Below are 24,052 nucleotides of genomic sequence, written 5' to 3'. Positions count from 1 at the left end.
TGATGACAATATTTAAGACCTATTTTCTTAGAAAATCTCAAATGCACAATATAGTGTTTATTAACTGCAGCTACTATGCTGTACATCTCCAGAACTATTCATCCTGCAAAACAAACTTTGCACCATTTGACCAACATCCTGCCCTCTCCTACCCCCAGTTGATAGTATCCACTATTGGACTTTGCGTCTATGAGTTTGACTTTTTTAGATTCCACTTATGAGAGATCATGTAGTCTCTGCCCTGCTGCGCCTGGCTTATTTCATTTACATCATATCTTCCAGATTTAACCATGTTTTCAAAAATAACAGGATCTCCTACCATTTTTAGGGATGAATATTACTCGTGTGTGTGTGTGTGTGTGTGTGTGTGTGTGTGTGTGTGTGTGTGTGAAATGCTATAAGGAGTATGGGAGAGCACATACCTTTTTGAGATATCAATTTCATTTCCAGAAAGTAAGATTACTGGATCACATGTGTTATGGTTTAGATATGAAGTGTTCTTCAAACGCTCATGTGTGAGACAGTTCAAGAAAGTTTAGAGGTGAAATGGTAGGGTGATGAGAATTTTAACCTAATTAGTGTGTTAATCCACTGATAGGGATTAACTGAGTGGTAACTATAGGCAGATAGGGTGTGACTGGAGGATTTAGGTCACTGGGGATGTGCCTTTGGGGTTTATATTTTGTCCCTGGTGAGCAAGAGCTGTCTCTCTGCTTCCTGATTGTCCTTCCCTAAGCTCTCGAGCTGTTTTCCTTCATTGTGTCCTTCTGCCCTGACGTTGTGCCTCATCTTGGTCCCATAGCAAGGGAGCCAGCCATCTATGGACAGAAACCTCCGAAACCATGAGCTCCAAAATAAACATTCTTCCTCTAAAATTCTTCTTGCCAAGTGTTTTCATCACAGCAGTGAAAAGGTTGACTAAAACAATATGGGAGTTCTATTTTTTATATTTAAAAGAAATTTCCACATTATTTTTCATATTTACTTTCCTATCAACAATGTGCAAGGGCTTCCTTTTCTTTATATCTTCACCAACACTTATCTCTTGTCTTATTGATAATAGTTATTCTAACAGGTTGTGATAGTTCATTGTTGAAATGTGCTTCCCTGACAATCAGCGCTATCAAGCAGTTTTTCATATACATGTTGGCCATTTGTATGTTATCTTTTGAGAAATGTCTATTCAGATTCTTTGCCCATTTTGGGGGCATTTTTAAAGTTTGTTCTAATTAGTTATATATGACAGCAGAATGCATTTCAATCATTATACACAAATAGAGCACAACTATTCATTTCTCTGGTTGTACATGATGTAGAGTCACACCATACGAGCAATCATACATGTACCTAGGTAATGATGTCCTTCTCATTCCACCATCTTTCTTGCTCTCGTGCCTCCTCCCATCCCCTCTATCCCCTTTGCCCAATCAAAGTTCCTCCATTCTCCCCATGCCCTCCCCGCCAATTATGGGTCAGCATCCACTTATCAGAGAGAACATTTGGCCTTTGGGTTTTGGGGATTGGCTTACTTTGCTTAGGATGATGTTCTCCAACTCCATTCATTAACCTGCTTTGCCCATGTTTAATCAGATTAATTTCTTGCTTTTGAGTTGAGTTCCTTATGTATTGGGGATATTAACCCCTTATCAGATGTATAGTTTGGAAATACATTCTCCTATTCTATTCATTGCTTCTTCACTCTGTTGTTTCCTTTGCTGTGTCAAAGATTTTTAATTTGATACAATCCTATTTGTCTATTTTTTGCATTTGTTTTCTGTACTTTGGGGATCATGTCAAAATAAAACAAAACAAAATTGCCCAGACTGGTGTCAAAAAGATTTTCAGAATGTTTTCTTCTAGTAGTTTTATAATTTCAGGTCTTATGTTTTAGTCTTTAATTTACCCTGAGTTGATTTTTGTTTATGTGGAGAGATGGAGATCTAATTTTTTTCTTGTGGTTATCTAGTTTCCCAGCATCTTTTGTTAAAGAGATTATCCTTTCCCCATTTTGTGTTCTTGGTACCTGTGTAGAATCATTAGACAGTAAATACGTGGATTTATTTATGGGCTCTCTGATCCACTGACCTACATGTTTATAGTACTAAGTACTGTAAACAGTGCTTCACCCCTGAGCTACACCCTTTGCCCCTTTTATTTTTAATTTTGAGACAAGGTCTCTCTAAGTTGCCCTGGTTGGATTTGACCTTGCTATCCTCCTGCGTCAGCCTCCAGAGTTGCTTTGATTCCTTTGAGGAATGTTGATTTTGTTTTACTTTCATAAGCAATTAACTAGGTAGAACTTGAGCTGCAAACTTTGACTCTTAGTCGTCAGGTCAAACTCAGGTCAGCTCTTTAATCTTTAGCTGGGCTACTTTGAATCGGTCCTGAATATGTGTGGTTCAAGGGTCAGCCAAAGATTTGAGTCTTCTCTCTGATTCTCCCTTTCTGAGGTTTTCCCTCTTACTTTCCAGTGGCTGTAGTTGTCCCAGCTCTGTCCTCTGATTTGTCAGGCCAGTAAGACTACAGGTTTTCTTCGGAGTTTTAATCACCCTGTGTGGTGTCAGTTGTACCCAAGAATTAAGCAAAAAGCTGAAAAATGAGAAACATACCATTATGTCTTTCAAATTTCAGTTTCTCTGTTTTTCTTTCTTTTTTTTTTTTCTACGTTTCAGTGCTTTCAATTATTATTATTTTTTTCCTGGTAGGAACTTATTCAACTCTTTGGAAGCAGAACTCTCCAACCTTTTAAGTTCCTGGTAATTCACATCAATCACATACTACCTTATATGAATCAGCACAGTTGATAGCTGGGAGGGAAAACTAGAACCAGTTACTCTCAGCCTCCGTTTCCTCCTTCCCCTGTGTTAACAGTGGTTGTGATGTCTTCGTTTACAGCATGCCTCCCTGGTTATTATGGGCCAGATTGTAAACTGAGGTGCAGCTGCACTAATGGGGAGACGTGCGACCGGTTCCAAGGGTGTCTCTGCTCTCCAGGATGGCAAGGGCTCCAGTGTGAGAGAGAAGGTAAAGCAAGGTAACACTGTAGACAGGGGCATGCTCACTGCGTCTCCACAGAGCTGTCCTTGTGGGGCTCTTGCCCCAGAATCCTCCCACTACTTCCATTTCCCTCCAGAAGTTAAGAAGAACTTATTGCAAAGCTTAAAAACTAGCATTCAATTTCTCTTCTCTGGTCCTTATTCTATCTTTAAATTCCTCTTCCCACCAGCAGGAAACCCTGTTCTCTTTGTCGCACAGCAAGTGAGGACAGGCCCTAGAGAGCTTGGTCGTCTCTTTTCCCTTCCCTGGAACCAGGCATTCCCCTGAACTGCATAACAGGGAAAGAGTTATTTGGAGGGATTTGGACAAAGCATACTTTCAAAAAGAGAAAAAAAAATGAAACAGATAATAAAAATTAGACTCAAAATGAGATTTTAAATAATCCTACTTCAGAAATTACCCTAGAGTAGAAGTCAGCATATTCAGATTCACAGGTCAAATTCAATCCACTGTTTTTAATAGCTTTCTTGAGATATAATTGTTATTCCATAATGCTCACTTTTTAAAATTAATTTTTATTTATATTTGACAGCAGAATGCATTACAATTCTTATTACACATATAGAGCACATTTTTTCATATCTCTGGTTGTATACAAAGTGTATTCACACCAATTTGTGTCTTAATACATGTACTTTGGATAATAATGACCATCCAATTATAATCTACAGTTAATGTTTTTAAAGTATATTTAGAATTGTGCAATTATAACCATAATCTAATTTTAGGACATTTTCAACATGCAAAATCCAAATCCCTTGTATTCATTAGCAGTAACTTTTATTAACCCTTCCTAGTATCTGACAATCATTAATTTACTTTGTCTGTAAAGATTTTATGCCAATAAAAAAAAGAATCATATGATCTTTTGTAGCTAGCTTCTTTCATTTCCATTACCTTATTTTTTAAGTTTGTGTTATAGAATGTATCAGTATTTAATTCTTTTTCATTTTCTACTGTTATTGTAAATAAAAATTATATTGGAACACAGATACACCTGTTAATTTACCATATACAGACACTGGCTGCTGTTATGCTACCAGGGCAGACTGTACAGTGGCTTATAGAGCTAAAAATACTTGCTTTCCTTACAGAAAGTTTGCTAATCAATACCCACAAATATGCTTTTTTAAAAAAATTGAGAGGCATGCCTTTTATGTATTTTCAAATTTTAAAAATATAAAAAATGTTACTTCTTCAATCATAATTTTTAAAAAAGATATACATTCAGTGAAATCTACACTCAGATTAAGACAGTCAGAGTCTTTTCTCTTGTTAGTTTTGAAATCAGAAATATAGGGAGGAGGATACCAAAAATTGGTTTTCCCAAAGGCTTTTAAACTCTATAGCTTTATACATTTTCTTTTTTCTAAGTCTGGACTTAGCAGCAGGGCAGAGATTAAGTGCTGAGCAGGGAAGGAAATGCCTTAGGTACCAGGGAATTGAATTGAAAACGGGCAATTCATAAGTTAAAGAATTTGGATTTTGTACTTTACTGCTTCCTTTCTGTTCTAAGGTTCATGCTGCAAAATGTATGCTTCTGCTTGGGCGACCCTAACACAAGTTTGCACTCTCCCTAAGTCCCTGCTTTCAAAGAGCAGCTCCCTTCCACTATTTCCCACTCCTCAAGCACATCCCCTTCACCTCTGATCAACTTCAAAAAATGCAAGAATAAAGGAATGGAATGCTTTTAAAGTGTCAAAGCACTTTTTTTAAAAATTCCTCCTTGAATAGCTACTTAGATTCCAAAATTCTGTAGCTTTTCTAATCATCTATCCATGTCTATCCATGTCAATTTAAGCCTGAGAAATGAGATATCAGGATGAAATATCAATATTGATGTATTTATTTTGACTTCACCTTTTCCCACCACCAATATGCAAGAGCACATAAATTACTGCTGCTCTTAGGGCACCTCTGTCTCCTGTTATATTTTACTAAGTGTTAGACAAGTTTTGCTTATAAGCAAAAATAATTAAAATGGTTTCAGCACCATAATGAAAGCACAAATAACCAGGATGAGAGCAGACTTCATGGATCAGCAAGGCCTTTTATTCAGCAGTGGAGTAAGGCATCAGAGGGGCTCATTTTCTGGGTAGAAAACAGCCACTGGTTATAAGAGGGGCCTGGGTTTTATAGGTTACACTGAGGTGTGACTTAATTATTGACAGAACACGTCAGTTTGGGCACTTTGGAAATAGGTTGTGAGAATTTGAAACTTGTTTTTACTGGGCAGGAATGGAGGGTCTCAATGCTTATCTTTTTTCCTCCAGGGGTTATTGTATAGTAAAGGATCAATGTTTATCCAGGGACTGCCATTTTTAGGATTGATGTGTGCTTCCTTCTTAGGATTGTCTTGTCACTGGGAAAGGATTTATTGGGAAAGGATCAATGTTTTGCCTTCTTCCTCCTTCCCTTCTCCACATTGTGTTGGGGCGATCAGTTCCCATATCCTTTACTGACCTATGCCAATCTGTTTTCTGTGCTATACCAAAATGCCTGAAACTGGGTACTTTATAAAATAGACTTCTTTAACTGAAATTTCAAGATCGGGTGGTCCCATCTGTTTGGGCTCTAGTGAGTTTCATGGCAGATGGCAGGAGTGTATACAGAAGAGATCACATGATATGGCAGGAAGGCAGAGAGATTCCGGGATCAGGCTCACTGTTTTTATATTAACCTACTCTTGAGGGAACTAAATGGGGTCCCAAAAGTACCGCATTAACACCTTCTGAGGATGGCACCCCTAATTTCCTAATTATCTTGCATTAGATCCCAACACTTAAAACCCAACACTGAGGATCAAGTTACCAGCAGAGGAACCTTTGGGGGGCACACTTAAGCCATATCTCATACATACTAACAATGGATCATTTAAATCACAAATGTCAAGTTTCCCTAAGACCCTGAAGTTCAGAATGATATAATTGCATTTCATCATAATTCATTCTCTACTGTGCAGATATTAGGCAAAGAAGTCTGATCCCCTTACCTTTGTTAATACCAGAGACATTTTTTTCCCTTCATTATTGGCAGCACTACTTTGGAGTTGGCTGCTGACTAGAATTTGATTTTGAGAAGTTACATTTCACATCACTTCTTTGAACTGTTTATTATTTAAATCACATTTTCCTTCTAATTTATGTGTCACTTTTAGACTTCCCAATCAAATAGATAGTTTTCATTTACCCCAACTAAGAATAATGCTGTTGATCAGCAACATTGTGTGGTCATTTGCTAAGTGGAAGAAACTAGAATTTGCCTTTTGGTTTTGTAATAATACTCTTAATAAGCAAGACAGGGACTGAACTGCAATGTCAGGGGAAGATGTGGCCATGATGATCATTTTAATATTGAGACTCCTTCCCCTAGGTTCACTGAGGGAACATAGGCCTATGGTGAAGAGTGTAGACACTAGATTTATAAAGGGCTAGGCTTGATTCTGGCCTTGGAGCCTCTGTCTCCTCATCTATAAAATGGAGATCACAATAGCACCCACCTCACATGTTTATTATGTGATGATAAAATATTTGTAAATCTCTTGCACTGTGCATGACTTGCTGAACTAGCTATTATTATTATTATTATTATTACTGCTGGGTTCAGGATCAGATTTCATGGCTCTCTTTTCTTCATTCAGGCATGCCAAGGATGACTCCAAAGATAGAGGATTTGCCAGATCATATAGAAGTAAACAGTGGTAAATTTAATCCCATTTGCAAAGCCTCTGGTCGGCCACTACCTGCCAATGAAGAAATGACCCTGGTGAAGCCAGATGGGACAGTGCTCCAAGTAAGAGCCACTTTTAATCTGCCTTCCTAATACCATGAGATGGTTTCAGTATGGTAATCACTCTCTCAAGGCTAGATTTTCACTCAGTGTTTACATCCTCCTTGGCCAGCATGCTTTGATAAAATGCCATATTCTGGTGGATGCAGAACAGACTCAGAGCAGCCTCACTAGTTTCTTCTGCATGGCCAGTTCTGCAGTGTGAGGTTGGGAATATGCCACCATTGCGGGGTCAATGGAGCTGAGTATCAAGGATGGAAGGTGTCCTACAGAACTGTCCAACTCTGTGTGGTGAGCTGGATATACATACCACACTGTGCATACATGCCACACTGCAAGACTCTGCCCTCACCATATCCCCACATCGGTAACTCCTCATATTCAGGAAATGTAAGGAAATGTAAGGTGGCCCGTACATTCATGTATTACTAGGACATGGAGTTTTATTGACTGGTCTACTCCTATCATGCTTTTCAGAGCAGCAATTATGGGAGTATAGAAGAGGAAAGTTCAGCATGATCCATTTGACTCTACATGGAAAGGTCTTGAATCTCCTTTCCACATCTCCACTTCAGAAACCACGCTCCCCAGAACCCCTTAGATCTGAGTGCCTTTCTTAGGATTCCCTGTACATCTTCACTTTGCTCTCCTAGTTAGGGCTGTGCCACAGCACTTCTATTTTGCTGGATAGGACTGATCTAACTATCCAACATCTTCTTTTCTCTCTCCCAGCCATTCCAAATGTAGCAGAGAAAGGAGCCATTCTAAATGTTTTCATGTTATAAGCAATCCTTGGAAAGTTAATGGCTTAATTAATTAATAGAAAGTTATAGATTTTGAAATAAAGATGACCGAAAAATCAACTTGACTAAAGATAGGTATGAGGGACCTCTTGGGAGCAGGGTATATAAAATTCTCCGTTACCATTGTCCACACAGCAAATGTTCCTAATCTCAAACAATGCATTAGGTAGAAGAAACTAATGGACAGTTCCCAAAAATCTTGTTGGCTTTACCATGAGCTAGTAGAAGTAATGCCCACCTTCCAGTAACAGTGAATTATACTATTCTAACTTCTTCTTTTTTTAATCCTTTATTTTTATTTTAAAAATTTTAACTGATACATAAAATTATACATGTACATAGGTCACTGTATGATACTTTGATACATGTATACATTGTATAATGTTCAAATGAGGATAAGTGCATCCATATTATCATCAAACACTACCCAAAGTCAGCTTACTGGATAATAGAACCACAAATCTTTTTTCTATCTAATCATAGAATTGTGCGTGCATTCTTTCTTATTTGTTTATTTACTTACTTATTTTTTGTGGTACTGGGATTGAACATAGAGCCTTGTTCATGCTAGGCAAGGGCTCTTTAGTACCTCTCTCTTTTTTTTCTTTTCTCATTTCCTTCCCTTCCCTTCTCTTTATTTTTGGTATTGGAGATTGAACCCAGGGGCACTTGATTACTGAACTGTATCCACAGACCTTTTTATTTTATTTTGGAACAGGTTCTCACTAAGTGGCTGAGACTGACTTCTTACTTGTGTGGCTCTTGCATCAGCTTTCAGGATAGCTGAGATTACAGGCCCTCTCCACCAGTCCCAGCTAATGTAGTACCTTTTACTCAACATTTTCACATCCTTCCTCCCCTCTACTCTTTCCAGCCTCTGGTAAACATTCTACTCTCAACTTCTGTGAAATGAACTTTTTTTAGACTTCCCATAGAAGTTAGATAATGTAGTTCTTGCCTTTTTTGTGCATGAATTATTTCACTTAATATAATGGCCTCCAGTTCCGTCCAGGTTATCAAGAACGACAGGATTTCAACCATTTTATGGCTGAATAGTATTCCATTGTGTCTACTGCCATATTTTCTTCATTCATCCGTTGTTGGAGACAGGTTGTTTCCATTTATTGGCTATTGTAAATAGTACTGCAATAAACATGGGTGTGCAGATGTCTCTTTAACATAATGAGTTCATTTCCTTTGGATATGTACCCAATAGTGGAATTTATGGTATTTCTATTTTTAATTTTTTTTTAGAAACTTCTATACTGATGTCTACAATGGCTGTACTGATTTTCATTCCCACCAAAAGTATGCAAGCCTTTCCTTTACTCCACATCCTTGCCAACACTTGGCAAGGTTATGCTTCTTTTTTTTTAATTTTTTTATTGTTGGTTGTTCAAAACATTACATAGTTCTTGATATATCATATTTCACACTTTGATTCAAGTGGGTTATGAACTCCCATTTTTACCCCGTATACAAATTGCAGAATCACATCAGTTACACATCCATTGATTTACATATTGCCATACTAGTGTCTGTTGTATTCTGCTGCCTTTCCTATCCTCTACTATCCCCCCTCCCCTCCCCTCCTCTCTTCTCTCTCTACCCCCTCTACTGTCATTCATTTCTCCCCCTTGTATTATTTTTCCCTTTCCCCTCACTTCCTCTTGTATGTACTTTTGTATAACCCTGAGGGTCTCCTTCCATTTCCATGCAATTTCCCTTCTCTCTCCCTTTCCCTCCCACCTCTCATCCCTGTTTAATGTTAATCTTCTTCTCATGCTTTTCGTCCCTACTCTGTTCTTAGTTACTCTCCTTATATCAAAGAAGACATTTGGCATTTGTTTTTTAGGGATTGGCTAGCTTCACTTAGCATAATCTGCTCTAATGCCATCCATTTCCCTGCAAATTCTATGATTTTGTCATTTTTTAATGCAGAGTAATACTCCATTGTGTATAAATGCCACATTTTTTTTATCCATTCGTCTATTGAAGGGCATCTGGGTTGGTTCCACAGTCTTGCTATTGTGAATTGTGCTGCTATGAACATCGATGTAGCAGTGTCCCTGGAGCATGCTCTTTTTAGGTCTTTAGGGAATAGACCAAGAAGGGGAATAGCTGGGTCAAATGGTGGTTCCATTCCCAGCTTTCCAAGAAATCTCCATACTGCTTTCCAAATTGGCTGTACCAATTTGTAACGGACATTCTAACGGGAATGAGGTTTTGAGACCTCGGTGGTGAGTATAAGCTAGAAGAACAAAGTGAAAAATATAGGGAGACTCACAGCACATCTCTAATGACCACTGAAGTTCAGTATTATTTCATGTACCTGTTGGCCATTTGTATGTTTTCCTTTGAGAACTGTCTACTCGAGTGTATCATCCACTAATAATCTCTTGTCAGATATATAGTTTACAAATGTTCCCTCTCATGTATAGCTTGTCTTTTCACTTCAATGACTTTTGACCTCTGTTGAGGTCAAAAGCTATCTACTGTCATGTAATTGCCTATGTCCAGTTTTGCTTCTGTCTCCTGGGCTTTGGATCTTCTCAAACCCTGCCCAGACCTATGTCCTCAAGAACTTCCTTTGTGTAGTCTTCTAGTAGTTTAATAGATTTAATTATTACTTCATTTATTAATTATTATTCCATTTTAATTTGATTTTTCTATATTTTTGTAGATGATGAGAGAGAGAGTAGTTTTGTTCTTCTGCATTTGGATATCCAATTTCCTCCTTACTGAAAAGACTGTCATTTTTTCCAGTGCAAATTCTCAGCAATTAAGTCAAAATCAGTTGGCTGCCGATGTGTGGGCTTACTTCTAGGCTCTCTATATGGTTTCATTGGTCTATGTGTCTAATTTTGTGCCAATACTAATGCTGTTTTAAAATCTGTAGCTTTGTAGTCTAGTTTGAAGTCAAGAAGTGTAAAACCTCCTATTATATTCTTTTTGCTCAGTATTTCTTTGGCCATCTGCGGTGTGTATGTATGGTTTCTTAAAATTTTAGGATTTTTAAAAATTCTTTTAAGTTATACATGTCAGTAGAGTATATTTTGATATATTTATACAAACAGCACATCTTACTCTAATTAGGATCACAGTCTTGTTGTAGTACATAATGTGGAGATTCATTGTGGTGTATTTATGTGTGAACTTAGGAACTTTAAGTCAGATTCATTTCATTGTCTTTCCTATGGAATAACATTGGTCATGTAATCATATATGCACATAGGAAAGTAATGTCTGATTCATTCTCCTGTCTTTCCTATTCCCATTTCCCCTCCCTTCTCTTCATTCCCCTTTGTATAATTCAAAGTACTTCTATTCTTCTCTACCACCAACCCTGCCTGCTTATTGTGAGTTAGCATCTACATATTAGGGAGAACATTCATCCTCTGGTTTTGGGGGATTGGCTTATTTTACTTAGCATGATAGTCTCCAGTTCCATGAATTTACTGGCTGAGTAGCATTCCCTTGTGTATGTATACCACATTTTCTTTATCCATTCATCTGTTGAAAGGTACCTAGGCTGGTTCATTGTTTAGCTCTTGTGAATTGACCTGCTGTAAACATTGATGTGGCTGTGTCACTGTAGCATACTGATTTTAAATCCTTTGGATATATGCCAAGGAGTGGGATAACTGGGTCAAATGGTGGTTCCATTTCAAATTATCTGAGGAATCTCCATACTCTTTTCCAGATTGGTTGTACCAGTTTCCAGTCTCACTTAGTCATGTATGAGAGTCCTTTTTTCCCCACATCTTCATCAACATTTATTATTACTTATATTCCTGATTGTTGCCATTCTGACTGCAGTGAGATGATATTGCAGTGTAGTTTCAATTTTCATTTCTCTGATTTCCAGAGATGTTGAACATTTTTTCATATATTTGTTGACCTCTCATATTTCTTCTTCTGTGAAATGTCTATTCAGTTCCTTTGCAAATTTATTAATTGGATTATTTTTATGTGTGTGTTAATTTTTTTAGTTCTTTATATATCCTGCATTGAGGTGCAGGTAGCAAAGATTTGTTTTGCACTTTAGGAGTCTTGTTGAGGAAGTTCCTAAGTCAACATGATTCAGTGTTGGGCCTACACTTTGTTCTAGTACATGTAGGGTCTCTGGTCTAATGCCTAGGTCTTTGATACATTTTGAGTTGAGTTTTGTGCAGTGAGAGAGGGGTTAAATTTCATTTTGCTACATACGGATTTTCAGATTTCCCCACACCATTTGTTGAAGAGGCTATGTTTTCTCCAATGTATATTTATGGTGCCTATTGTCTGGTATGAGATACTGTATTAATATGGGTTTGTATCTATGTCTTGTTTTCTGTACCATTGGTCTTCATGTCTGTTTTGGTACTAATATCATGCTGTTTTTGTTGTTATAGCTCTGTAGTATAGTTTAAGGTCTGGTGTTGTGATGCTTCCTGCTTCTCTTTTCTCTCTAAGGATTGCTTTGTCTATTTTGGGTCTCTTATTTTTTCCAAATGAATTTCATGATTGCTTTTCCTATTTCTATGAAGAATGTTGTTAGTATATTATAGGAATTGCATTAAATCTATGTAATGATTTTGGTAGTATGGCCATTTTGACAATGTTAATTCTGCCTATCCAAGAGCAGGGAGATCTTTCTGTCTTCTAAGGTCTTCTTCAATTTCTTTCTTTAGTGTTCTGTAGTTTTCATTGTAGAGGTCTTTTACTTCTTTTGTTAGATTAATTCTCAAGGATTTTTTTTTTTTTGAGGCTGTTGTGAATGAGATAGTTTCCCTAATTTCTCTTTCGGCTGATTCATCATTTGTGTATAGGAAAACAATTAATTTATGGATGTTAATTTTATATCACATTTCTTTGTTGAATTCATTTATGAATTCTATAAGTTTTCTAGTGGAGTTTTTGGATCTTCTAAATATAGTATCATTTTGTCAGCAAATAGGGATAGTTTCAGTTCTTTTCCTATATACATCCCTTTAATTTCTTTTAAAAAAATTTTAAAAATATTTATTATTTTTTAGTTGTAGTTGGACACATTATTTTTATTTCATTCTTATGTGGTGCTGAGGATTGAACCCAGGGCCTCACACGTGCTAGGTGAGCACTCTACCGCTAAGCCACAACCCCAACCCCATGGGCACTCCCCTTTAATTTCTTTCTTTGGCTTAATTGCTCTGGCTAGAGTTTCCAGGACCATGTTAACTAGAAGAATTGAAAAAGGGCATCCCTGTCTTGTTCCAGTTTTTAGAGGGACTGCTCTTTTTTTTTAAATTTTTTTATTGTTGGTTGTTCAAAACATTACAAATTTCTTGATATATCATATTTCACACTTTGATTCAAGTGGGTTATGAACTCCCATTTTTACCCCATATACAGATAGAGGGACTGCTCTTAATTGTTCTCCATTTAGAATGATGTTGGCCTTGGATTTAGCATATATAGCTTTTACAATGTTGAGGTATGTTCCTACTATCCCTAGTTTTTCTAGTGTTTTGAGCATGAATGGATGCCGTATTTTGTCAAATGCTTTTTTTTTTTTTTTGCATCTACTGAGATAATCTTGTGATTCTTGTCTTTATATCTATTGATGTGGTGAAGTACATTTATTGATTTCCATATGTTGAAAAAACCTTGCATTCCTGGAATGAAACCCACTTGATCATGGTGCACTATCTTTTGAATGTGTTTTTGTATGTGATTTTCCAGTATTTCATTAACATTTTTGCATCTATGTTCATCAGGGATATTGGTGTGAAGTTTTCTTTCCTCCATGTCTTTGTCTGGTTTGGGAATCAGGATGATACTAGCTTTCATGAGATTGGAACATTCCCTCCTTTTCTATTTCATGGAATAGTTTGAGGAGGATTGGTGTAAATTCTTCTCTGAAGGTCTGGTAGAACTTGTTGAGATTTATCTGGTTCTGGGCTTTTCTTTCTTGGTAGACTTTTGATGGCATCTTCAATTTCATTGCTTGAAATGAATCTGTTTAAATTTCTGTCCTCCTGGTTCAATTTGGGTGGTTATATGTCTCTAGAAATTTGTTGATATCTTCAAGACTTTCTATTTTCTTGGAGTATTAAATTTTCAAAATAGTTGGATTATTCTTTGTATTTCAGTGATGTCTATGGTGATATTTCTTTTTTCATCACAAATTTTAGAAATTTTTCCTTTCTCTTGGTTAGCATGGCTAAGGGCTTATCAATTTTATTGATTTTTTTTCCAAAAAATCAACTTTTTGTTTTGTTGATCTCTTGAATTGTTTTTTCAATTTCAATTTTATTCATTTCAGCTCTGATTTCAATTATTTCTTTTCTTCTATGACTTTTGATGTTGATTTGTTCTTCTTTTTCCAGGGCCTTGAGATGTAACGTTAGGTTATTTAATTGTGACTTTCTATTCTTTTAGTGAATGAACTCAGTGCTATAAACTTTCTTTTTAGAGCCACCTTCATAGTGTCCCAGAGATTTTGATATGTTGTGTCGCTGTTCTCATTTACCTCTAAATATTTTTTAATTTCATCCCTGATTTTTTTCTGCTATCCATGGATCATTCAGTATTATATTATTTAGTCTCCAGGTATTATAATAGCTTCTATTTTTTTGTTATGTCACTGATTTCTAATTTCATTCCATTATGATCTGTTAGAATGCAAGATATTATCTCGATTTTTTTTTTTTTTTTTTGTATTTGCTAAGCATCACTTTGTGGCCTAAAATGTAGTTTATTTTAGAGAAGGGTCTATGTGCTGTTGAGAAGAAAGTGTATTCAGTTATTGATGGATGAAATATTCTATATGTCTGTTAAGTCTAAATTATTAATTGTATTTTTTAGTCCTATAGCTTCTCTATTTAGTTTTTGTTGGAAGATTTATCCAGTGATGAGAGAGGCATGTTAAAGTCACACAGTATTATTGTGTTGTGGTCTATTTGATTCTTGAAATTGATAAGGGTTTGTTTGAAGTACATAGATGCTCCATTGTTTGGGGCATAAATATTTATAATTGTTATATCTTGTTGATGTATAATTCCCTTAAGCAGTATTAAAAACCCTTCTGATTAACTTTGGTTTAAAGTCCACTTTATCTGATATGAGGGTAGAAACTCCTGCTTGTTTATGAAATTAATGCTTCAGATTTGATGATGCAATGAAAACTTCCACAATAAACAAAAATTAAAAGAATTCACAACTAGGAAGTCTTCACTACAAAATATACTCAATAAAATATTTCATGAAAAATAAAACTTAAAACCAGCAAAGAGAGAATAATCACCTGGTTTTCTAGTTACACTCTGGGTCATGTGGTGAGCCTCTGCCAGGTCAGTTTTTCAGACCCAGCTAGAATTATACAGGTCTGGATACCTGGGTTTGGACCCATACCCACTGGCCATGGAAACACAGTAGGAAAAGATGGTGGCTGTCCCTGTTCATTGTGGGCCACTGGGAGATGCACCACATCCTTCTCACACAAAAACAAAGCACAGCTCACTGTGTGCTTGATAATGTCCCTGATCACTGTCCTCTCTGTTTTAAGACATGCCTTAGTGCCATCCAAAATGTGGGTTCTCTTAATCTCCCTCTCTGACTTGCCCATGGTAGATGGCATCAGCTGTTGGTGCCAGCAATAAAGACATCTGATCCTAGGATTTTTTGGATAGACTTTTCATGACTAATTCAATTATCTTATTTGTTATTAGTCTGTTTAGGTTTTCTAATTCTTTATAATTTAATCTTAGTAAGGTATATGTATCCAGGAATTTTTCCATTTTGTTGGTGTATAATAATGTCTAATGATTGTTGGCATTTATATGGTGTTGGTTGTCTCCTTTTTCATACCTGATTTTATCTGAGTCATCTTTTTTGTTCCTAGTCTGGCTAAGGATTTGTTAATTTTTTAAATCTTTTCAAAGATCCAGTTCTTCATTCATTGATTTTTTTCTGCTTTCTTCTTTTCAGTCCCTATTTCATTTATTTCTGCTCTGATCTTCATTCTTGCTTTCCTTTTACTAATTATGGGTTTCTTTTGTTTTGTTTTTCTAGTTCCTTGAGGCATAGTGATAATTTGTTCAAGACCTTTCTGTTTTGATTACTATGAACTTCCCTTTTGATACTGCTTTATCCCATAGGTTTTGGTATATTAGTTCCATTTTCATTTGTTTCAAGAAATTTTTAAATTTCCTTAATTTCTTCCTTGATTCATTGGTTTTTCAGGAGTAAGTTGGTGAATTTTTATGTGTTTATATAGTTTCCAAAGTCTTTCTTGTTATTAATTCAAGTTTAAAAGCATTGTGACTAAAAAGATATGATTTCAGTTTTTAAAAAATGTGCTGAGGCCAGGTATCATGGCCCATGTCTATAATCCCAGCAACTTGGGAGGCTGATGCAGGAGGAATCGCAAGTTCAAGGTCAAACTTGGCAACATCGTAACACCCTAAACAAGTTAGTGAGACCCTGTCTCAAAATAAAAAATAAAAAGGGCTGGGGATGTGGCTCAGTGATTAAGTGCCCCTGGGTTCAATCCCTAGAGTAAAAAAGTAAAGTGTTGAGACTTTTTTGAGGCTTAACATAACATGATCTATCCTGGAAATGTTCCATGTTCTGTTCTGAAGGGGAAAAAGTGCACTGTGGCAACTGTCAGATGTAGAAACTGTTAGATGGAAAGTCTGTTAGGTCTATTTGGTCTTAGTTTTTTGAATTTTTGGCCTGGATCATCTGTCCATTTCTGGAAGTCCCCTACTATTATTGTACTGAAATATATCTCTCCCATTAATATTTAATATAGTTTTCTACTATTAATATTTGCTTTATATATTTAAGTGCTCTACTATTGGATTGGGTGTTTGTCTTTACGTGTGTGTGTGTGTGTGTGTAAAATTTCCTCTTGCTAAACTGACTAAATTGATCATTATATCCTTGACTTTATTTATTGCTTTTGTTTTAAACTCTATTTATCCGAAATCAATATGGTTACTCCTGCTTTCTTTTGGATTCTGTTTGCATTGCATCTCTTCATTTTTAGTCCTCACGTGTCCTTTAAGGTGGTGAGTTTCTTATAAGCAATATATATATGTATTTGGGTCTTTTTTTTTTTCTCATCCATTTTGCTGCTTTGTCTTTTAATTGTAGAATTTAACCCATTTACATTGAAGGTAAGTTTTTGATAGGGAAGGTATAACTATTACCATTTTGTTATTTGTTTCTTTCTCCTTCTTTTATGGTCTTCCTTTATGGCTAACTGATTTTCTCTAGCAGTCTGTTTTGATTCATTATTTTTGGTTTGTCTAATAAGGACTTTGGCTTTGTGGCTACCATGAGACTTACAAAAAATAGTTTTTAATTATAACCAGCTATTTGGAGTCATAGCAACTTGAAATTATTCAGAAATAGAGGATAATAAACAAAGAAAAAAGATTAAAACACTAATAAAATTTTTTATATTTCTTTCCACATTTGAATTTTTGATGTCTTATACTTCTACATTGCTTATCTCTTGATATATTAATATTTATTATTTTAACTGTTTTATATTTTAGTCTTCACACTGAAGATACGAGTGATTTAGGTACCATGTTTGCACTGTTAGGGTATTCTGGATTCATCTTTGAATTTAATAGTGAGTTTGTTTCTCTTTTGATATTTTCCCCTTACTGGTTGGTGTCTCTGTTTTATAATTTGACAATCCCCTTTTGCATTCCTTTTGGGATAAATTCTCTGATTGGTGGTGATAAATTCCCTCAGATTGTTTTAGAATGTCTTTTTCTCCTCCTTGACGTCTAAAGGATAACTTTGCTGAGTAAAGCATCCTTGGTTGACAGTTCTTTTTCCCTTCCCTAGTGTACAAATCTCATCCTACTAATTCCTGGCCTAGAAAGTTTCTGCTGAGAAGTCTTCTGTCAGAGATATTGGGACACCCGTATGCATTATGTGTTTCCTTTGTCTTCATGAGAATTCTTGTGCATGCTAGGCTAGTGCTTTACGACTGGGTTACATCCCTGGCCCTTTTATTTTGAGATAGGGTCTTGATAATAATTTTCCCAGGCTGGTCTCAAACTTGTGATCCTTCTGCCTTAGCCTCCTGAGTATCTGGGATTCCAGGTATGTTCTCTGCATCTGGCTGAAAATTCTCTTTAACCCTTGAGAATTTCATTATAATACATCTTGTGGTAGATTTGGTCGAGTTAAATCAAACCAGTGATCTTTTATCTTCCTTACTTAGACATTTGTATCTTTCTCTAGGTTTGATAATTTTTCTGTTATCAGTATGAATAAATTTTGTACCCCTATGATATTCTCAAGTCTTTCTTGAACCCCAGTAACCTAAATATTTTCTCTCAATACTATCCCAAAATTCCCATAAGCTTTCTTTATTTCACTTTTTTTCCCCATTTTTTCTCCTCCATATCCACACAGCCTGTGTTCAAGCTTACTTATTCTTTTTCTGTTCGATTTATTCTGATACCTTCTTCAGTATGTCTTCATTTTTGTTCTAAGAGCAGGTACAATGATCTCGCTTTGGGTTTTCTTTAGCTCTTGTGTCAGCAGTGTGAATAGCTCTTCAAATTGATTTCTCTGTGGGGAAACAATTGCTGGAACCTCCTACTCAGCTGCCATCTTGCCCTCCACTCATAGCTTCGTAGCCCTACCTGTCCCCCTTTCTACAGAAGTGGAGACTGGCAGGGTGAGGTTAAGTAGCTGAGGAATTTATCAAAAGTAAACCAAGGTCCACGTGTCTTCAGATCCCTGGCTTTTTCCATGATACCACACCCAACAGTTCCTCAGACACTTAGGAAACCACTTATCCTCCCACCCAGCCATCTTGGTATAAGACCAGAAAGGAACAAATGCTATCAGAAGCAGTTTAAAGGGAATTAGACTCCTCACTTGTGTTTACCTCACACTCCCAAACATAAATACAACAGCAGGATCTGAGAGGGCATCCATCCAATATAAACGTTCAGGGCTACTACAATAGCTTTGGAAATAAGCCATAATTATATTAGCATTACATTTAGCTACTTAATCTCTCCTAGAAAACTTATTAAACAATGAGATGGGGTCAGTGTTTTGGACCTTTGTGTTTATGACTCCCTAGAAGTTTTAATTAATTTTTTTTGTACGTGACTATTTCAGCCAAAAGACTTTAACCACACAGATCATTTCTCAGTGGCCATATTCACCATCCACCGGATTCTCCCCCCTGACTCAGGGGTGTGGGTCTGCAGTGTGAACACAGTGGCTGGGATGGTGGAAAAGCCCTTCAACATTTCTGTTAAAGGTAAGCTTCATTTTCCATGGGAAGATCTTACACCCTTGATGCGTGGTGTTTATGTATTGCTGGGGAACCAAAATACTTTTGAGGTATTTTTTAGGATACTGAGTCTTTTTTATTAAAATCATGTCCATGAAAGTAGAATAAAAAGATCAAGAGTATACTTTTTGAAGTCACATAGCCTTGGGTTTGAGTTTTGTCTCTAACAGCTGGTAATCTTGTATGTGGTCTTGAACAAATGAACTTAACCTCCATGAGCCATTCTTTATAAATGAAGCTTATTTTCTCAACCCCTGAGAGTTATTTTATCATCATTGTTGTGACATTTTTCAGTAAATTTTCTCAATAAGTTTAGCTTCATCATTGTGACTTCCTACTCATCATGAAGAATGATTTGGAGAATCTGTTTGGAAGATCACTCACTTAGTATGAAGCTATTTTAAAAAATTAACATGAATGATTGTTCATGAATTCAGGGTTGTGGACATTCTTCCTGTTATAAATTGGCATTTCAAATTTTTTAGTTAACCTGAGTGAATATGTATACATTTGTGGCTTGAAGGGAAACAATAAATTAGAGGTAAATACAAATTAACTTGGCTGGTCATTCATAGACATAACAAGGAATTTTAAATATGGAAGTGACATATGAACTCATTTAGACAAAAATACCTAATAGCTCTCTGGTATAAATTCTACAAATGGCACTGATATTACAATATCTAAATACTAAGTCATTGCATACTTCATCTTATTTAATCTTTGCAAGAGCCTTGGACAGCAGATATTTTTATCTCCTTTTCCAGTGAGGAAACAAATTAAAGTGTATGAGGTAGCACAGCTGATAAGTGGCCAATCTTAGTTTTAAATCTGGGTTTCCTGACCTCAACACCAGAACTATCTTTTCTAGACCATTTTGCTTTTGAAGTCTCTTTTACAGATGAGGAAGCAGGATGGCCAAAGTTGTATAGCATCTAGTCCACCCCATTATTTAATTAGAAATCCTTTGGGAGATCCCAGATGTAACCTCCATAATGAAATGGTGTAAGTACTCAGAACATAGTAAGTAGTGTTTTAAAAGGAGGTCAGTAATAGCAGAGACATAAACACAACTGCATAGACTTTAATTCTTTGCCCTGAGAATCCATGTACACCATCTTGGACTCATTATTTATTTATTTATTTTTTAATTATAGAAAAAAGCCCAAATCTCTTTTATTCAGTAGAAAATTCATATGATCAAAATAACTTCTTACACCTTGCTTATATTCCTATGGGGAAATAAATGGCAAATAAATAACCTGTAACATTGTTTAAAATGCTGAGTGCCATGGAAGAAACTAAAGCAGAAGTGGGGTAAGGAATGCTGGGGTAGGCTGGAGAGGTGACTACAATTTTAAGTGGGGTATCCTTGAAGGTCACTTCTAAGTCAAAGTGTTGAGACAAAGAAGAAAATTAAAATTACTGAATGTTGAATTGTCCCCTGATATCTGAAGCTTCCGTATCATATAATACACATTCTTGAGGAGGGAAAGAAAACCCAGGTATGTATTTCTAAGAAAACCTTCCCCCGCTCCGCCACTTTTGAGGTGTTGGGGATGGAATCCAGGTCCTCACACATGCTAGGCAAGTGTTCTACCATGGGGCTACATCTCCAGCCCAAGAAGGTCTCTTTCTAATGGAGCTATTGAGCTCCTGGAAACTCACTGACACACACTTATTGAGCACCTGGTAGGTTCTGTACTGGTGAACAAACCTTCATGGTCTTTGCCCTATAGTAGTTTAGAGTCTAGTGTTTTACAACCTTCTTTTATTATCATTCGACTGAGGAGCTCTTTTAAAAATTTTATTCTAAAACTCCTAGCACCATAAAGTTTCAACATTACAGCTGTACTGTACATCCATTTATGGACTGTGACCTTTTGGAGGTCTACAATCTATTATAATATCTAAATTTTTTGATTCTTCCAAAAACCAGTTTTCAGCTTCTTGGAGTTGCTCTCACTTCCATTGAGAATGCATGGTTATTGAGATGGATAGATTGTTCTAGACTCTCCAGTGGATGCCCACTGGATAGACTTAAGGCAAGAATCTTTCCTGACCATAGCCAGAAAGAGAGGCATCATAGTGGAAGGAGAGTCACAGAGACCTGACCTTGTTGGCTTTTGAAGGTGAGGAAGAGACTTGGAGCCAAGGAAGGCAGGTAGTCTCTGGTAGATTCTGCTCTAGAACCTCCAGTAAGGAACACAGTCTTGCAGACACTTCCATGGTAGCCCAGTCAGACTCATGTCAGACTCCTGACCTCCACAACTGTAAAATAATAAATCTGTGTTTTGTTAAACAGAAAAAACAGCATATATATGAGTGAGTGAATACATGACGTGGTAGGAAGACCAATAAAATAATCACAATAACTTAGAATAATTAACTCAGAAAATTACAAGGAAAAATAAGTAGAGGTTCTCTGAGAGCATATAACACAGGCATCTAATTGAGGTTCTGGGACAGCCTCCTGTGATGAAGCCATATCAGAGCTAAAAGGTGAATGTTCAGTAGGAGTTAACTGGAAGAATAATAGGAGGTGGATTCCTTGCAGCACATCAACAGAGAGGCTGAGAGGGAAAGGAGTTAGGTGCGTGTTGGTTGAGTGAACTAAAAGGTGAATGGGATTGGAGGGTACTGGATGAGGGAAGAGAAGGCTTGGAGTTAGAGTGAGCAATTATGCAAGGCCTGGCAGGTCATGGTACAGGTTTTGATTTTAATCCTATGTGCATAAGGAGAATCCACTGAAGGGGTGTGGGCTGAGGAGTATTTTAGGGAAGAATTTTTTGGATAATGGGTAGGAGGAACAAGATCAAAGCAAGAGAGCTCAGAGAGCATTGAATCTGAGCAGAGAACTCCAAGAGGACTTGGAAATGTAAAGCACTCTTCCTCTACCCCTGTTAAGAACAACAACAAAACCCCAAAGCCTAAGGACTAATGTTATTGCTTTAACTTTATTTAGTTCTTCCAAAGCCCCTGAATGCACCGAATGTGATTGACACTGGACATAACTTTGCCATCATCAACATCAGCTCTGAGCCTTACTTTGGGGATGGGCCAATCAAATCCAAGAAACTTCTGTATAAACCTGTTAATCATTATGAGGCTTGGAGACAAATTCAAGGTAAGGTTTGTACAGCAGGGGCCCCAGGGATATGACATCAGGAAAAATATTATTCCCCAAATATAGAAATCCCCTTCTCCCTGCCACTACCCTCTATTCCATTTCAGAATATTCAGGAGAGTGTGGGGGGCCCTCTAAGTTCTGGGACTGACTTTCTGGAAGTCTCTGTGTACTAGGGGCACAGGGCCCGTTTGCATTGTGAGTAACTATCTAGGTCAGTATTTCCTGTCTAGGCCTCTCTGGATCTCCAGTTCTGCCTTGAGCACTCTCTCTTGCCTGGTCATGGTGAAAACATGTGTTTACACCATGAATGTGGAAACAGGAAGCCCAGGGCTTGCTGGAAAGGCAGACTTAATTTGCCTAAATCCTAGGGGTGATTCTTTGTGCCTTGTTAAGTCATTTACTCTTTTCTCTTTTCATGTCTTGCCCTGTCCTGCAGACTCTTAACACACAGGTTCAGGATTTTGAACCTGAAAAGTTTGGGCAGTTGCAAACAGGACTAGGGTGGGGGAAGAGGGAGGTGTGGTTAAAGAGAGCTCTATCACGCTCCTCCAACTTCCTGAAAAAAGAAAAAAAATTAGCAAAATGTAGCAAAATGTCAAAAGTTCACGATAACAGTTAAATTTATTTTGAAACACAAATTACAGTTCTGTTTGTATGATATAAAATCATAATTTAAAAATTAAAATAGAACAGCAATATCAATTGATGCTCTAATTGAGCCATCTCATAGACAGACCTGCCACTATGCAGCTTGTAGGAAACATGTATCCTTCCATATTTAATCTTACTTTGCCCAGGATTTCCTAAAAATGATTCTGTATCTACTGTATGTAGATAATTGAGAAAGTTATTAAAGAAGAAAAGTAGGGTTTGGATTCAATAATGCTGCTGACAACCTAGGTAGATTGGATGAAGTCAAAATATTGCTACTGAGTTCTTCTCGTTCTACTGTAGATTCAAATAAAATCTAGACTCAAAGATGTTGAGCTGATTTGCTGGACAGCTGTTTCCAACATCAGTGGCCAGTCCCGTTTTGTCATATGGCGGTAATAAGCCATCACCTTGTCTACCAGTGAATATCCATAGAGTACCTTTCTAAGAACTGTTAAACATAGTCTATTTCCCACCCCCCCTTGCCAATTAGGAACTTATCTTAGGGTAAAGAAAAAATTTACCTTTGAAATGTCAATGGAAATACAGAGGCTGGCTAAAGCAAATAACTAAGGAGAAAATGCTATTTGAAAATAATCCTGTATTTTCCAGGGACTTCAGATCCCTTCCTTATAATGATGTGACTATTACAAATCGGTTGTCCAATCACATTAAGCAAACCCTTCAAGAGTCTTTTTGCTCAATAACTTGATTAAAATCAGTGTATGAACTTGAAAACGGTAAAAATAAAATTATTCTAATTGAGTTTTTCCTCCTAAGTATGATGTTTCATATAGTAAATTTGTAAGGTCTTATTTTGCAAATGGAAAGATAAAAGCACAAGGGCAGAAATGTGCAGGCGGCACAGAGATATGCATAATGACACACTGTGACCTGGCAACATTTTTTCAAAAGTCGAATTTTTCTTATTCTGAAAAAGTGAGGCCTTAAAGATAGAATTGCTTGTTTCACCCAGATGTTATCTTTTTGAAAATTTAAATTTGTTTTACATTGCAATAATAACCTCCCAAGTTTAAACAATTTAACAAAATGCAAACTGAAGTTTCCTGGTCTTTTCCTCTTCTCAGTGACAAATGAGATTGTTACACTCAACTATTTGGAACCTCGAACAGAGTACGAGCTCTGTGTGCAGCTGGTCCGTCGCGGAGAGGGCGGGGAAGGGCATCCTGGACCCGTGAGACGGTTCACAACAGCTTCCATCGGTCAGTTGAAGCCAACAGGCATTTATTCATGAGCCGGGTGGGAGGGGGAGGAAAGGGAAAGAGGAAGGAAGACCAGGAAGGGTGGTGGTGGGTGAGT

General features: G+C 36.9%; 1 protein-coding gene across 4 annotated transcripts in view; it reads left to right on the top strand.

Annotated features, from left to right (window-relative positions):
* The window catches only part of Tek (TEK receptor tyrosine kinase), a 113,211-nt gene that overhangs the window by 55,441 nt on the left and 33,718 nt on the right, over nt 1-24,052 (top strand). For 2 of the 4 annotated variants that reach the window (XM_015492474.2, XM_015492475.2), the window contains exons 7-11: nt 2,896-3,024; nt 6,698-6,849; nt 18,774-18,918; nt 21,917-22,078; nt 23,821-23,955. In XM_015492474.2, the coding sequence (XP_015347960.2) occupies nt 2,896-3,024; nt 6,698-6,849; nt 18,774-18,918; nt 21,917-22,078; nt 23,821-23,955 (723 nt within the window). The remainder of the gene's footprint in view (nt 1-2,895; nt 3,025-6,697; nt 6,850-18,773; nt 18,919-21,916; nt 22,079-23,820; nt 23,956-24,052) is intronic. The other 2 variants (XM_015492476.2, XM_015492477.2) reach the window with 1 other exon arrangement.

The sequence above is a fragment of the Marmota marmota genome, unplaced genomic scaffold, assembly GCF_001458135.2.
Source record: "Marmota marmota marmota unplaced genomic scaffold, marMar, whole genome shotgun sequence".
Lineage (NCBI taxonomy): Eukaryota > Metazoa > Chordata > Mammalia > Rodentia > Sciuridae > Marmota > Marmota marmota.
The sequence above is the reverse complement of the archived record's forward strand: the minus strand, read 5'-3'. Positions and strand labels throughout refer to the sequence as shown.